The sequence below is a fragment of the Augochlora pura genome, chromosome 7 (assembly GCF_028453695.1).
Source record: "Augochlora pura isolate Apur16 chromosome 7, APUR_v2.2.1, whole genome shotgun sequence".
Taxonomy (NCBI): Eukaryota; Metazoa; Arthropoda; class Insecta; order Hymenoptera; family Halictidae; genus Augochlora; species Augochlora pura.
The window spans coordinates 16,075,913-16,090,636 of record NC_135778.1 but is presented as its reverse complement, the minus strand read 5'-3'; the positions used below and the strand labels follow the sequence as shown (position 1 = coordinate 16,090,636).

General features: G+C 44.6%; 1 protein-coding gene across 2 annotated transcripts in view; it reads left to right on the top strand.

Moving 5' to 3' along the window:
• Window positions 1–4,524: 4,524 nt before the first annotated feature.
• The window catches only part of Sog (chordin short gastrulation), a 130,515-nt gene continuing 120,315 nt past the window's right edge, over window positions 4,525–14,724 (top strand). For both annotated transcript variants that reach the window (XM_078184947.1, XM_078184948.1), the window contains exon 1: window positions 4,525–6,920. In XM_078184947.1, the coding sequence (XP_078041073.1) occupies window positions 6,794–6,920 (127 nt within the window). In that variant the 5' untranslated portion in view covers window positions 4,525–6,793. The remainder of the gene's footprint in view (window positions 6,921–14,724) is intronic.

Sequence of the window (14,724 nt, the reverse complement as noted above, 5' to 3'; positions counted from 1 at the left end):
CTTGCACCAATTGTTCCACAGTAAATCATAATATTTTCGTTTCCGCAAAGACATTATTCCACCAAAAAAATATCCGCTCCTTAGAATGCGACTAAAACGGTTTATCCAGCAACGAATGAGAACGCCAGCGTACGTGACGCACCTTACAAGCTAATAATGTTTACAAGCTGGTAAATCGTGTCCGAGCATCCGCGCTAATTACACACGGGCGATACACATAGCGAGCCCGGCCAGATGGAAACAAACCGCTCGCGGAATCCCGTAGCAGAAGTATGCTTTTTTGCAAGCATGATGTAACCGAATTGAGACGACCGGAGAGCCTCGTTGTCCGTGCGCGCGCGCGCCCGCGCGCGAGAGAGAGAGAGAGAGAGAATCGGCCGGGCTGGCGGCGAGGCAGGAATTCCCGGATACGTGTATGCGTATACACGCCGATAAGCATCCATGGGAATGGGAATACATCAATGAGGGCCAGGCCGGACACCGTGAATGGAGGCGCGATCGCCGCGCGGAGTTTTCATTCGGCTCGTTGATTCGCGACACGCGTCAGAATGACGTAGCCGTTAAATACGTTCGATGCGCGTACGATGCAAATCCCCGCGGAGCGGTGCACGCGACACGCATACGTAACGACGGCTTGCAGTATCCAGCGTAGTCTACATACAAGCGTTGTACGGCGTGGATCCATGTCGTTCTCGACCGCCGCGCGGCCTTCCGAATTCGCCATAAAGGTCCCGCTCGTAAAATCCATGGACACCTGGACTTACGCTCTCCGACCTACCTTCCTCACGGATCGGCTGCGCACCCTGGTTCTGTCCTTTTGCGTCGCCGCGACGCACGGTCATTCGAGCAATGGAAACAAATTGGAGATTAATATTTTTTAAATTTATATAATAATTATAACATAAATAATAATATTTATAATTGGGGTCTCTGGACTGCTAATAAAGACTCTAAGTTTTTATACGTAAATGAATTATCAAGTAGAAATTAAAAAGCAACTCTCAACGAAATTATTAGTTATTTACGATCGCTGTTATATTATATCTTAATTTTATACAATTTTAGGATTTGCGATTTTATTTATTATATTATCGACGTGTTAATAATTATCATTGATTTATTACGTGTTAATAATTATCATTGATTTTTTAATAGAATTGTAAGGATATTTTCAGGATTTGTAGTTCCATTAAGTATTATTATTAAATATTATCATACTTTTATATTAAACCATGGATTTCCTAGTTTAGTCATCAAATGGAATATTTCAATTCTGAATTGCTATTAACACGATGGTCAGTTTCCGATAAAAACTCTTCCATAACTGTAACCAACGCGCTGACTACATCACCGAATAAAACACTGAGACAATAAATAATAAAAATAAATACCATCTAAATTAAAAATTATTATCATCAACCGTAACAAACATAAATCAAATAGAAATTACTACCTCCCTCTACAAATCTCAGACACCCGCCCCCGAATCCTCTAAACATTTTCGATCGTTCCAAACGTCACGTGCGCCCATCCTTATCACAAAACCATAAAACGCCCCACTGCGTTAACAACGAATCGATCGGCGAAGCACGTGATCCACGTGATCGCGTGACTCGCACCGCGCAAACCTCGCGTCGATTAACCGTGGTGTCTCATATTCGTTCCAGGTGAGCGGAACGGTGGTGTCGATCCTACGCGGCGAGCAGTCCCGAAGAATTCGGTCGAATTCGAGGCCCGAAGTACGGTGGATGGAGGCTTCGAACGGGGTACGAACATTAGAATTTTTACAACGCTACCTGCCATTCTTCGGGAACGCGGCCGGCGTGTATTCGGCGTGTTGTTAGCGGGCGCACGGTGACGCTCGCCGTGTCGGTGGTGGCGGTGCCATGCCGGCAACGCCGGTGTGTTGGCTCGCTCGGTGGTGGTGATGGTGGTGGGAATCGGCGAACGGTTGTGTTGGTGCGCGCGCGGTGGATGCGGAGATGGTGCGAGACGGTATGGAAACGGTGTGAGATGGTGTGCCGTCGCGTCGGCGGCCGTGGTGGGGGGAGGCGATGGGGGAGCACCCACACGCGCGGTGTGCGCGCTCTCGCACACCTCTCGGACAGAGCGCAGTCATTCGCGACACCCACCGCGATCGAGGTATCACACACCGGACGACACGAGTTCTCTCTCGGTGAACCCCTGTTCCCTTTTGCCTTCTTCTTTCTTCCTTTCTCGCGCATGCATCTCGGGGGACCGGCTCGGGTCGCTCTCCCGCGCCTAGGAACGATCTCCTATTCGCTTCTGCATACGCACACCTACGGACCGACGACGAGGAGGCGTGCATGTGCGCGCGCACAAACAAGACCGGGAAGGAACGATTGAACCACGGGGAGAGAGAGAGAGAGAGCAGGGAGACGGAGAGAGAGACAGAGAGACTAAGAGACTGAGAGAGAGCAGAGTGAAAGAGAGAGAGAGAACGGAGAGAAAGAGGGAGAGGAAGAGAAAGACCGCGAACGCGCACTTGCACGATAACGCGGTACATGGAGCACGTAAACGCGTACGCACACACTCGGATAGGAGCACGGGTCCCGCTGCGGCAGCGTGCTCGGCTATCCCCATAAAAGCGACGGACTCGACCGGCCTGCGGACAGTTGTCATCGTCGGCTACATCGGCGCAACGTGTGTCTCTCTTTGCGGCTGACCGTGTGTACCATCGTCCATCCAGACATACATACCGTACATACATCAGTAAATACGTACCCTCATAGTTACGTCCATACGTAAACACATACACATCCATACGCTCATACGAAAACATACGGATATCCATCCGTTCATCCATAAATACGTCGATCCATAAATACGTTCATCCATAAATACGTCCAACCACACGTGCATCCATAAATACGTCAGTCCCATAAACCCGTAAATCCGTACATATATCTATTGACAAATACACCTATCCATACATTCATCGATTATTACACCTATCCGTTCATCCATCGATAAATACACCTCTCCATCCATTGGTAAATCCATTCATTCATACACCCAACCAATGGTCGATAAATACCTTCATCCTTCTACCTAAATAAATCCATCCATAAATATATACTTCCACTTATCCGCCGATAAATACATCCATTAGTGTATTCATCGATAAAACTATTTACTTGTCTATCCACGTTCCTTCACCTATCTGTCCATAAATACTGCCAACTATAAATACACGCATCTATCTATCCATTGATAAATCCAACCATAAATTCACGCATCCATCTATCCATCGATAAATCTGCTCATCTATCCGCCAATAAATACGTCCACACAACCGAGCGTCTATTCCTGCATCCATATTATATACCTTCGCATACCTCCACAATACGTCTCACATACTTCTCACATACTTCTACACACGTCTGTATACATCTACGTACGTGAATATAAATCTACGTTCGTGAACATACATCTATATACAAGGAACATTCATCTGTATACGTGAACATTCGTCTATATACAAGAGAACAGTCATCTATATACGTGACATACGTCTATATACGTGGACATTCATCTATATACGTGGACAAACGTCTATATACGTGGACATACGCGTACGTGCGTCCCGGCGCGTCTACGTGCAAGCGGACGGTCACCAACATATCGAAATAGAACCGGTGATATCGGCACTGAATCGTCGCCGTCCACCGAATCGACGGTGTTCGGTTTCGAAGAAGAAGAAGAAGAGACGGACAGACAGCATGAGATGTCACGCGATCGCTACGACACGCCGGTGGATCGCGCAGTGAATAGGAAGCAGAGACGCGTGGTGCGAACGGATTCGAGCCGGCTGATTCCGAGAACCGAGCCGCCGCGTTTCCCGTAATCGAACGAGTTCGAAAAAGCGAGAGAGCCGCCGCCGTGAAAATCGGGAAACGATAAGGATCGCTCTCTCGCCGCCCCGACTGCTCGTCCGCCCGATCGATCGATCGATCGACGACCGACCAAGAGAGCGCGAGTAGATAACGTCGCCGGGCGCGTTATCGCCGAGTGCGATCGTCGCCGAAATCGCCGGCCAACGGGGGAAAGCTTTTAAATTCGTTATCGGTGCTCGGAGTTGGCGCGCTCTGTGTGTTTTTCGGACCCCGGGACATGTGCGGTCGGGGACCGTATCGGGGGGGACACGCGATACCTTTGATTCGCGGCCGATCCGACGTCGATTCCGTCGCGAGTGACCCGTTACCGGCACGTGGTTCCGAACTATTATAAGAGAAGACGAGCGAGCCGGTAATACACCGAGTGCAAGCGCCAGACAGAGCGACGCTTCCGCGGGCAAAGACGTGGTCCTGTCTCGTCTTTCGTGAGCGTATATATACATGTGTACATATATACACACTCTCATGTATATGTATATTTATACATAGCTATATATGTATATATATATAAGTAATATCGTTGGTGGTACACGGTAGTGAAGGCTGCGCGCGCGCGAGAGAGAGAGAGAGAGAGAGAGAGGGAGGGAGAGAGAGTGAGAGACAGAAAGGGAGCGAGCGCGCTCGAGTTTGCTCTCGCGAAAACGAGGAACGGAGGAAGAAACGGTGAAGAGCGAGCGAGGAGAACGAGCGCGAACGTGTGTTGGCTGGTCGAGCGTTACCGGCGTGTACGAAAGCGAAAAAGCGATTCGTCGTGGCGCAAGCGCCAAAGCAGAAGCTTTTTCGAGCGAGCCAGCCGGAGACGGTGCCGATGATCAGATACATCAGATTCAGTGGCGGCACGGGCGTAGAGAGCGAGTCGAGTAACAGCTTCCCACCAGTCAGTCACTCACTCACGGCTAGTCAGTCACGGCAGTCACGCGCCGACCGTGTCAGACGCACACTGGCCTGTTGGTTCGCGTGGAAAGAGGCCGGTGAGGAGCGAAGTAAACGGTGAAGAGAAGGCGAGAACCGAGTGTTTGGCGGACAGAGGAGACCGCGAGAAGCGCGCGATACGGCATTTGTTTCGCGACACAGTGTGAGAGCCCGCGGTGCCCTTCGAGACACCCGCGCGACCGCGCGCGACGTACCTTGAAACACCATCTCCGGGAAACACCTTCGGGAACGCTACGTACGGGCGCACCACGAGGATATACACCTCGAGATTACGGTGGAACAACCGCGGAAAAATCGTGTGAGTCGCGCACGCGCGATGGGACCTTTGGCGAACTTCGAGATTCGGTATCGTCGATGATCGCTCGATACACGCCGGCCTAACGGAGAGGCACACACACACACGGTGACACAGAGAGAAAAAGATATATATATATATATATAGAAAGAGGGAGAGAGAGAGAGAGAAAGAGAGCTTACGACAGCTTCGACGTGCCAGGCTAATCTGCCGTTTGGAGGACGAGAGATCGATCCGTCGCCGTCGATCGAGGCTCTCGATCCGCGGCGCGCGATCCGCCCGATTCCCGAGGATAGACGGACAGAGTGAGTCGCGGCGGTGGCGATCAGCACGCGACGGACGGGCTCGTCTCTTCTGCATCGGGCACCTCTCGTGTCTCGTTCGTTCCGTTTCGCCGGCCAGTTCGAGAAATCGGCGGGACAGGCACACGATCTATGGTAACGAGAGCGCCGCCGCGAGGAGGTGTGCGCTGCGCGGCCGCTGAGAGCAGCAACACGGCGTCGGAGGGAAGAAGACGGAAGGAAGAAGCCGCGAGAAACCGAGGAGGCGCGCACCGGGCTCTTTCGTGTCCCTCTGGTCGTTCGAAACTCGTCGCTCGTTGTGTACCGCCTTATAAAACGCGCGCGCAGTAACACAGAACGCGCGACCGAGAGCAGCCACGGGGGGGAAGAGCGGAGGCGGGGGACGGAGAGAGACAAGCAGCCCGTGTACGAACTCTCTGTGTGCACACACTCGGCTAAAAGAGAGAAAGAAGGATAGCAAAAAAGAGATCGACCACGAGAGAAAGAAGAGAGACGAATAGACAGATCGGGAGGCAGGCGGCGAGCACCGGAGAGAGAGAAGGAGAGAGAGAGAGAGAGAGAGAGAGAGAGAGACCGAGAGAGAGAAAAACGGGGAACGAAAGAATAACGATCCTGCGTGTACCTTAGCCTATTAAGCCGTCGGATGCGCTCGTTGAACGTGTCTCGGCCGGTGCACGATACAGCTCGCGCGTTATCTGCAGTAAATATTGCGGCTAGCACGGGTTCTCGGCCCGCTCATTCTTTCTAATCATTATCGTGCACGTTCGCGATCTGCCTCCGCGCATTGTCGTGTGCTTGTCGTCGTCGTCGACTTCGTGGTCATCGTGGTCATCGTGGTCATCGTCGTCGCTCGTCGTTGTCGCACGTCGTCGTCGCGGTCTCGCGTTCGCGTTCACGATTCCCGTCGGTGTCGTCGTTTTCTCCACCGAATGTGTCGCGTTAGGATCGCGCGAGAAGATTGAAGGTGGTGCGAGATCGTACAGAGTGGCGTACAGTGCAGAAAGTTTCGTGCAGTGAACGGTCGTTAATAGACCAGTGGCCGCGGCTCCGGCGACAGAGACCGACGCACGGACGGTGACGCGGGCGTGAGCGAGAAAGAGACGGCGTGGTGGAATCGGGAGAGAGAGAGAGAAAAACAGATACAAATAGAAAAGAAGAGCGAGACACGCGAAAGGTGGAACCGAGACGGGGGACACACACGCTATATGCGTTGAAGCACCAAGTGCCCAGGGACGAGAAAGCGAAATAGGAGATATACGCGGGCACGAGCGGGACCGAGAGAGCCGAGGAGAGACAGAGGGAGAGAGAGAACTAGCTGCGAGATAGGACCGAAAGCTGCTCCCGAGATGCATTGCCACGGTGTTCTCTTGTCGATCTTGCTCGTCGTCGTCTCCTGCCCTTCGACGTTGCGTGCACGAAGGGTCGCGCCCTTGATCGAAGACGACTGGGCGAGGAGGCCTCATCGCGCCGCCGGTAAGTCGCCATTGTTTCCGCTGTATTCTTTCATTCCGCATCCCCTCCACCCCCGAAGCAACGCACGCGCCCGATACCCGCGACGGGAGTGCACGGGATCAACAATTTTATTGGAAGTTTGCGCACTTGTGCACCGTCTAAGACGCAGTTACTTATTTTAACCCTGGGACGGTGGGGTGTCGCCGTAGCCATAGCTAAATAAATAGTAATAATATTAGATAAAGTAGATATATATTAAAACATGTACCCCTTCTTTTACTGATGTCGTATTTCATATCTTATATTTTGAAAGCGATAAATAATATTTCGATTGTCAAGATTTTATTTGATGTCTCTTCGCGATGTCTCTTAAGTCGAGAAATGGAAGGGGTTGTTCTAGGGTTGAAATGGACTGGGGTAGTGGAGACGGCCACTGTAGCATCACCGATGGTTTTCCATCACCGATTGTCTTCAAGTATTATTAATTCTTTTCACATGAACAATTTTTATAGTATTCAAAATATTCTCTTTCTAAAACTAGATTATGCATCGAAGATTTAAGCAAAACATTGTAGCTTTCTCTTTTGTTATATAAATCATCAAATTTCGTGGCTATAACTTCTGAAGTCAGGTGCAAAGTTCTAATATCGATATTTATTTGTATTTGTCGAGTAAGACATTCTTGCACTTAAAAATAACGATAATAACGCAATATAAAAATTTAACCCTCCAGATAGACCGCTCTCACAGTTAAACAATTAACTGTATTTATGACGATTCTCACCGCTGCTCAGGAATTTTCCCAATCATATTCCTGAGGATACTTCGTGTAGATTTATTATTTCTTATTGTAACAAATATTTATTTCATTGAACATCAGATCATTCACTAAAATTAGGTGACGATTTAAATACGCTAGATCTAAATGACTGGACGACCACAGGACGAATGATTTCTTCGCGAGGAAGCTATTTAAACAAACAGTTCTAAAGAAATAACGAAATAATTTACTACTTGGATTTTATGTGCAAGTTATTTTAATCTCCAAATAACGACCACTTTCTTCACTTTTAAGATGTCTAGAAGTTTCCTATTATAATAATTTCTTAAACGAAGAAGAAGAAGAAAAGTTGCATTTATTGCGTGCCTATATTTCCTCGAATGCTTAAATATAGTAAAGAAAAGACCGGAATTTTATTCGAACTTAAAAGAACAGAATAATAATAACAATATTATTATATCAGTATTTATTTAACTAGAAATCTCCATTACGAGTTCGACTCATTAAACTGCGGCAAGGGGTGAAATGGAAGAAATTCTAACCGTACACGCACCGCGCACCTCTTTCGGCCGAGAAATTCGCGCGCTATTCTTTTTCCACGATGCATATTTCGAGAAAGACGAGATCCCTAATGGTAGACAGTCCCGATAAAATCAGTGACCCTAAGAGAGCCTCGCGCTCTCTTTATCGGATCGATCGAACGGTCGATTCTACGGCGCGGGACGCGAGACTCGTCGTCGACGTGCCCGCTCTTGCTCCCTTTCGGCTTCCCCGTCGGGATTTCGTCAGAATCCGGGCAGTTTCTTTTCCTTTAAAGGTTAGAGAACGAATCGAAAATACCGGGGCGGCCGCTTTTACGTAACGAGATCGACGCCGCGCGAAAAAGGCGGGAATCGAACGGCCGATTGTGTTCCCGGGGTTTGAATCGGTCCGCCTTACCCGTCGCGCGACAAGGCGCATGCGACTTTTCGAACGCGACAGATTCGTCGGCCGCGCCGGGATTTCTTCGCGCCATTTTCGGCTGGCCACGCGTTTCTTACTTAACTTCTCTTCGCCGGCTGATCTTTCGCTCGCATGATTTAGGACGCGCTCGCGATACTGTTTCGGCAACTTTCGACCATTTTTGAACGAGGAGCATGCAAGGATATTCTCGAGAAACTAGATTTGCTATTGGAAACTTAAACGATGATTTTTGATCGTTTGTTACAGTGGCATGAATAATTGTAGAGTCACAGCGAATGCTTGCATTGTTACCGATGTCTAAGCAGAAATTTAAGGAAATATCGTGGTTGTATATTTTTCTTTTTCTTTATTATTTTTAATATTGAGATATACAGTTATTTCTATTGGTAATTTTTGGTAATGCTATATTTTTATATTCTATTATACCTAATATAGGGAACCAGACATAATTCTTTTCGACTGTATATTACTATTGTGTTTTCTACTATTTCTAATATAGAAATTCGCGGCTATTTTTATTGATATTTCTTTTCAATTGTATATTTCCATTTTTATTATTCTGAATTTGAAAATATACAATTGTATCTATTAACATTCCTCCTTGATTCAATATTTCTATTTTATATTATTTCCACTATAGAAATATATGATTATGTCTATTAATATCTCGCGTTAATTCTATATTTCTATTTTAATTCCAATTCGGAGCATGGCGCGTCTAATATTAAGAATACCAGCGTATCCATCGAACAGTGGAGGAAAAGAAAACTGGAATCGTGGATGCCACGATGTGGCAGGAAGGAACGCACCGGTTCAACACCTCGCACTGACCCAGATGTACGAACAAGCTAATAGGTGTGCATTGTAGTCGTGCTCCTATGTAGAACGCAGCTCGCGATGACACTTTAAGTATCGACACTTTAAATGCTGTTCTTAACAATTCTAATTATTACGCTCGTAGCAGGAAACGTCTCGGCGCAACAGACGAATCGTAATTAATCAGAATTCATCTGAATTAGAGGTTGTCTTTTAGTCGGATAAGAGTCGTTTTGCGGAGGAATTAATTTCGGAAAATAATCGAGGCGAATGAAAGTTATGATAATGCAACACAGATATGCTTAAGGGATTACGTAAAAATAAACGGTCGACAATTATAGACATCATTATTCCAATAATTGTGCAATATCTAGCCGAGTAATTTATTCAAATAAGAACCGAGCAATTGCTCTAATGAAGAATGTAAAATTGTTCGGCTAAGAATAAAAAATAGGGACGACTGAAAAATAGGGAATTATTCGAATTAGTTTGAAGAATTAGTCGATTAAAAAATAAGAATTTTTTTAACTAAAACATGAAGAATTATTCGACTAGAAATTGAAGAATTATTTGACCATAAAATGGAGAATTATTCGAATTATTTGAAGAGTTATTGAAATAAAAAATGTAGAATTATTGAAATGAAAAATGCAGAATTACTGAAATGAAAAATGAAGAATTATTCTACTAAATACTGAAGAATTATGCAACAGAAAAATAAAGAAATATTCGAACAAAGAATGAAGAATTATTCGAATATATTTGCAGAATTATTTAACGAAAGAATAGAGAATTATGTGACTCAGCTTCAAGTTATTCGAACAAATGCATAGAACAGTTGGCTTCGAACAATACGTAATTATCGTTCAAGTAGAGTATCCGTCCAATAAGAATTCGCCCGAAAATCATTATCGATAAATATTTGATTCGGAACAATTCGCGCAATGTCGAACAGCGATCGGCGCCGACCGCCGCGGCAATTTATTCCGTGATTTATGCGCGCGAAGCACAGTAGTCCGACGTCGGGCAATTTAAGCAAAAATGTTTCGAGAGGAAATGCGGTTACATAGCCGGGGATTAATTACACTTACTTCTAGATTACGTAGCGTAATACTTACCTTTAATAACGATCGGGTTACCAGGCGAATCAGGTATCGAATTCAAGCGTCCAGTCATCAATTTGACGGTGGAACGCCGAAAGAAAGTCCGCCGTGAATTACCGCCACCGAAAACAGGGCCCCCGCGCGGGGGGTTTTCCCAGCGGAAATTAGTCGAATCAACGAGCGGTTAATTGAATTTGCCGGGAAACTGGTTTTCCCCGATCTGTTATTAGGAAAGGGTTTCGCTTTCCTCGCTCGGGTTCGCAGTAAAAATTAAATACGCGCGCGCGCGCGCCGCGCTTTATTCGCCGCGTACTAGATCTGCGCGGAACGCCGATTTTATTAATCGATGTGGCATTTAACGATTACATGACGGACCCTTTTTTGTAAAGATGTAATCAAGCATCGTTGAGATGATTGATAACTTTAATTGTCATTTTCTTTTAGCGTTTACTTTCTTTTTTTAGACACGTTGGCGCTTCTGTCGATTTTAATTAAACGTGAGAAAATTGCAATTAATTGGCGGAAATTAGATGGTCGAGAAATAATATATTTACCGTCGGTCCGAATGGACCCAGTGATAAATTATGCAGTTATATATCACTTCTTAATCATCTTTATCACTGTTAATTCTTCTCGAGTCGACGAAATGTTTCTGTAATGTGTTCGAAGAAATTTAAGTAATTTTCCAACATGTTTAAAACGATTTTCTCAATAGTTAGGTGTAATTTGAAACAATAAAAAGACTGACAGTATCCAAGCATATTAATATATTAAAATGATTTGACAAACAAGGAAATTCGTATACGATTCCTGCTTTCAAAAAATTATGGAAACTATTTTCATTTCGCGCATTAATGTGTCAATAATTTGTATATATAAACGAAACATTCAATAATGATATTTTACATGACACAAGCAATGCCAAGCCATTAATTTTAATCGATTAGAATGAATGAAAGAAGCAATAGCTAATTAATTTCTAATTAATTATCTTCACTTTCGTTACAGAATATTTTTATTTCGCGTAATGATCCTCGGTTTTGTAGTTGATTTCTCGTTTCTTTCGGCAAAAACGCTAGACGGAGAGAAACGCGACGATTTTTCGATCGACTTAATATTTGGAATAAAACGTATCGAGTCCCGTTTCTCAAGTAATTAACGGAACAGGTACGGCCGGGTGAGCCGACGCGACGTTGCGTCGCGTCGCCAATGGTCGTTAACTCTCTATGACGCCATGTAACTTTGAAGTCACATGCTCGCGTCGCTGCATTTTCGTATATGCTTCTCTGATATACATCGATCGTTCCATTGGGCCGCGAGTAAATAACTAACAGTCTTCCAATAAAAAACAAACGAAATTTTCCAAGAGATAGCTCGCTCGTTTCGCGAGGTGTTGCTTACACGCCGAAGTTATAATTCGCACGCTATAAATTTTCCTTTTCTTTATATCTCCTGCGAGTTCGTGCAGAATATATATTTCTCCACGAGTCTGTACAAAGTCTATATTTCTCTACGAGTCTGTACAAAGTCTACATTTTTCTACGAGTCTGTGCAAAGTCTATATTATTTAACAAGTCTGTGCAAAGTCTATATTATTTAACAAGTCTGTGCAAAGCCTATATTATTTTACAAGTCGATTTATATTTTTCCTTTATTTCTTCTACGAGTCTGTGCAAGATATATATTTTTCTACGAGTCTGTACAAAGTCTATATTTCTCTACGAGTCTGTGCAAAGTCTATATTATTTAACAAGTCTGTGCAAAGTCTATATTATTTTACAAGTCGATTTATACTTTTCCTTTATTTCTTCTACGAGTTTGTGCAAGATATATATTTTTCTACGAGTCTGTGCAAAGTCTATATTATTTAACAAGTCTGTGTAAAGTCTACATTATTTAACAAGTCTGTGCAAAGCCTATATTATTTAACAAGTCTGTGCAAAGTCTACATTATTTAACAAGTCTGTGCAAAGCCTATATTATTTTACAAGTCGATTTATATTTTTCCTTTACTTCTTCTACGAGTTTTGTGCAAGATATATATTTTTCTACGAGCCTGTACGAAGTCTATATTTCTCTACGAGTCTGTGCAAAGTCTATATTATTTTACAAGTCTATGCAAAGTTTATATTTTTTTTAAAGGTTTTGCAAAGTTCACATTTTTTTCTACAAGCCCGTAAAATATCTCCAATACGTTAATGGCGAGCCAATATAAATTAAAATCCGAGTGCGGCATGTATTCTAGAAAGCAAAAAATATTTTATCTGCTCGGCAGCGCGCGCTTATAAAAATAGTATATTTATGTCTTCGTAACAGATCGTTCGGATAACATCTCGTACAGTATTTTCGTCGAAGAAACGCATTTCAAATGTTTTCCGTTTAAACATTACCGGTCACGTCGCGGCCTCGTCGCCGCATATATAGAAAATAACAAGAAAAGTCGCTTAATCGTAAGCGGCGCTCATCGCGAAACTTTCGTCCAATTGACCATAGAACAAACAGCGCACGGAGGCGACGGCTTCAAGATGGCAGAGTCGAGTGACTCAGCCTGTATGCAAATACATACACCGCATCGCGCGACTTCACAGTTTCATCTCGGTGTCGTTTATCTGATCTCGCGCGCGCGCGAGAGAGAGAGAGAGACCGTGCCTCGAAAAGCGGTAAATTAATTTCGCATTCGCGTTACACGGTTCCGTTTCACGGATGGAAACGAAAAGAGAAAAGAAAAGGAAAAAGAAAAGAAACGTCGGATGCCGTACGGTTAAAAGCGTGTAAAGTCGCGTGCGGGTTTACCGCCGGCGGTATTTGTCGGCTCGGGACACAAAGCTCGGGGCGTGAATTACGCGCTCGTCGCCCCGCGAATATGTAAACAGGCTCGCCCGCGATGAATGATAATACGGCGGCCGTCGCGGCGAAATTTCCGCGGCGTTGCGACGCCTCGCGCGTACGCCGGCTCGCGAAATTTCCGTACCGTTTCGACGACGACGACGATGGTGACGGCGACGGCGACGGCGACGGCGACGGCGAGCGACGGCTGATCGAGCTGGAAATTTCACCGCGTTGGAAACCGCAACGCGTCGTTCCGATTGCGTTGTATATCTGAACGGCCGATAACCCGTTTAATTGCACCCACATACCAGCCGCGTTTACGTTATTTGCGAACCATACGTCTGACCCGAAAGTCGCGGATCGGAGCCGTTAAGCCGGATCCACACTTTCGGTATTCGGCGAACCGTTAGCGAAATGTTCCTCGACGCGATCGCTCGCGCTGCCTGCGCTGCATAGACGCGCATAGACACGATATTTTCTTTTATTTTTAATACTCCATGCATGTCATTCGTCTGGAGGATGCTAACATTAATGGTTTATTACTCGAATATTGTTTGAATATTATTTGAATATTATTCGAAGCATGACTCAAATATGATTCGAAATATCGTTCGAATATTAATCGAAATAGGATTCGAATATTATTCAAAATATAGTTTTTGGAAATATATTCGAATGAATTTTAACTATTATTCGAATAAAATAGGAAACGCTATTCTCATCTATTGGAAATGTTATTCGAATCTACTCGAAATATTATTCGAATGTACTAGAAATATTATTCTCGTCTACTTTAAATATTATTCGAATCTACTCTAAAGATTATACAAATATTATTCGAATAATACACGACAGATCAATTTATGAGCCACGAACAACGATTAACGCCAATCCGAACACTTCTCATGGCTTTCTACACTCGCGTCCTCACAGTCTCGCCGGTTCTATTTCATAATACTCGTACGGCGGAGAATTTGAAGAAAAAGTATAGTAAAACTTATGTAAATATTGATACTCCTTATCAATGTATGATGCTAGAATGATGTAATACAACACGATGCAGAACATTATCCCAATCTGTGGCTTCGATAAATAAGTCGAGATAGAAATGAAATTTCTGTAGGCAGCACCATGATCTCACAGCGGTGTATTTATCGACTTTGATGACTTTGTATTTTTCTCTTTGCATTGTTGTTTCTTTTTTTTTAATATTGATATGCACAGTCTTTTATCACACAGCACATTTTATAACGTATATTTCTTTATCTTGTATATTTATATTAATCTCAACCAATTATGCCCTATAATTCTTCTTAAATTAATAGCGTAGCTT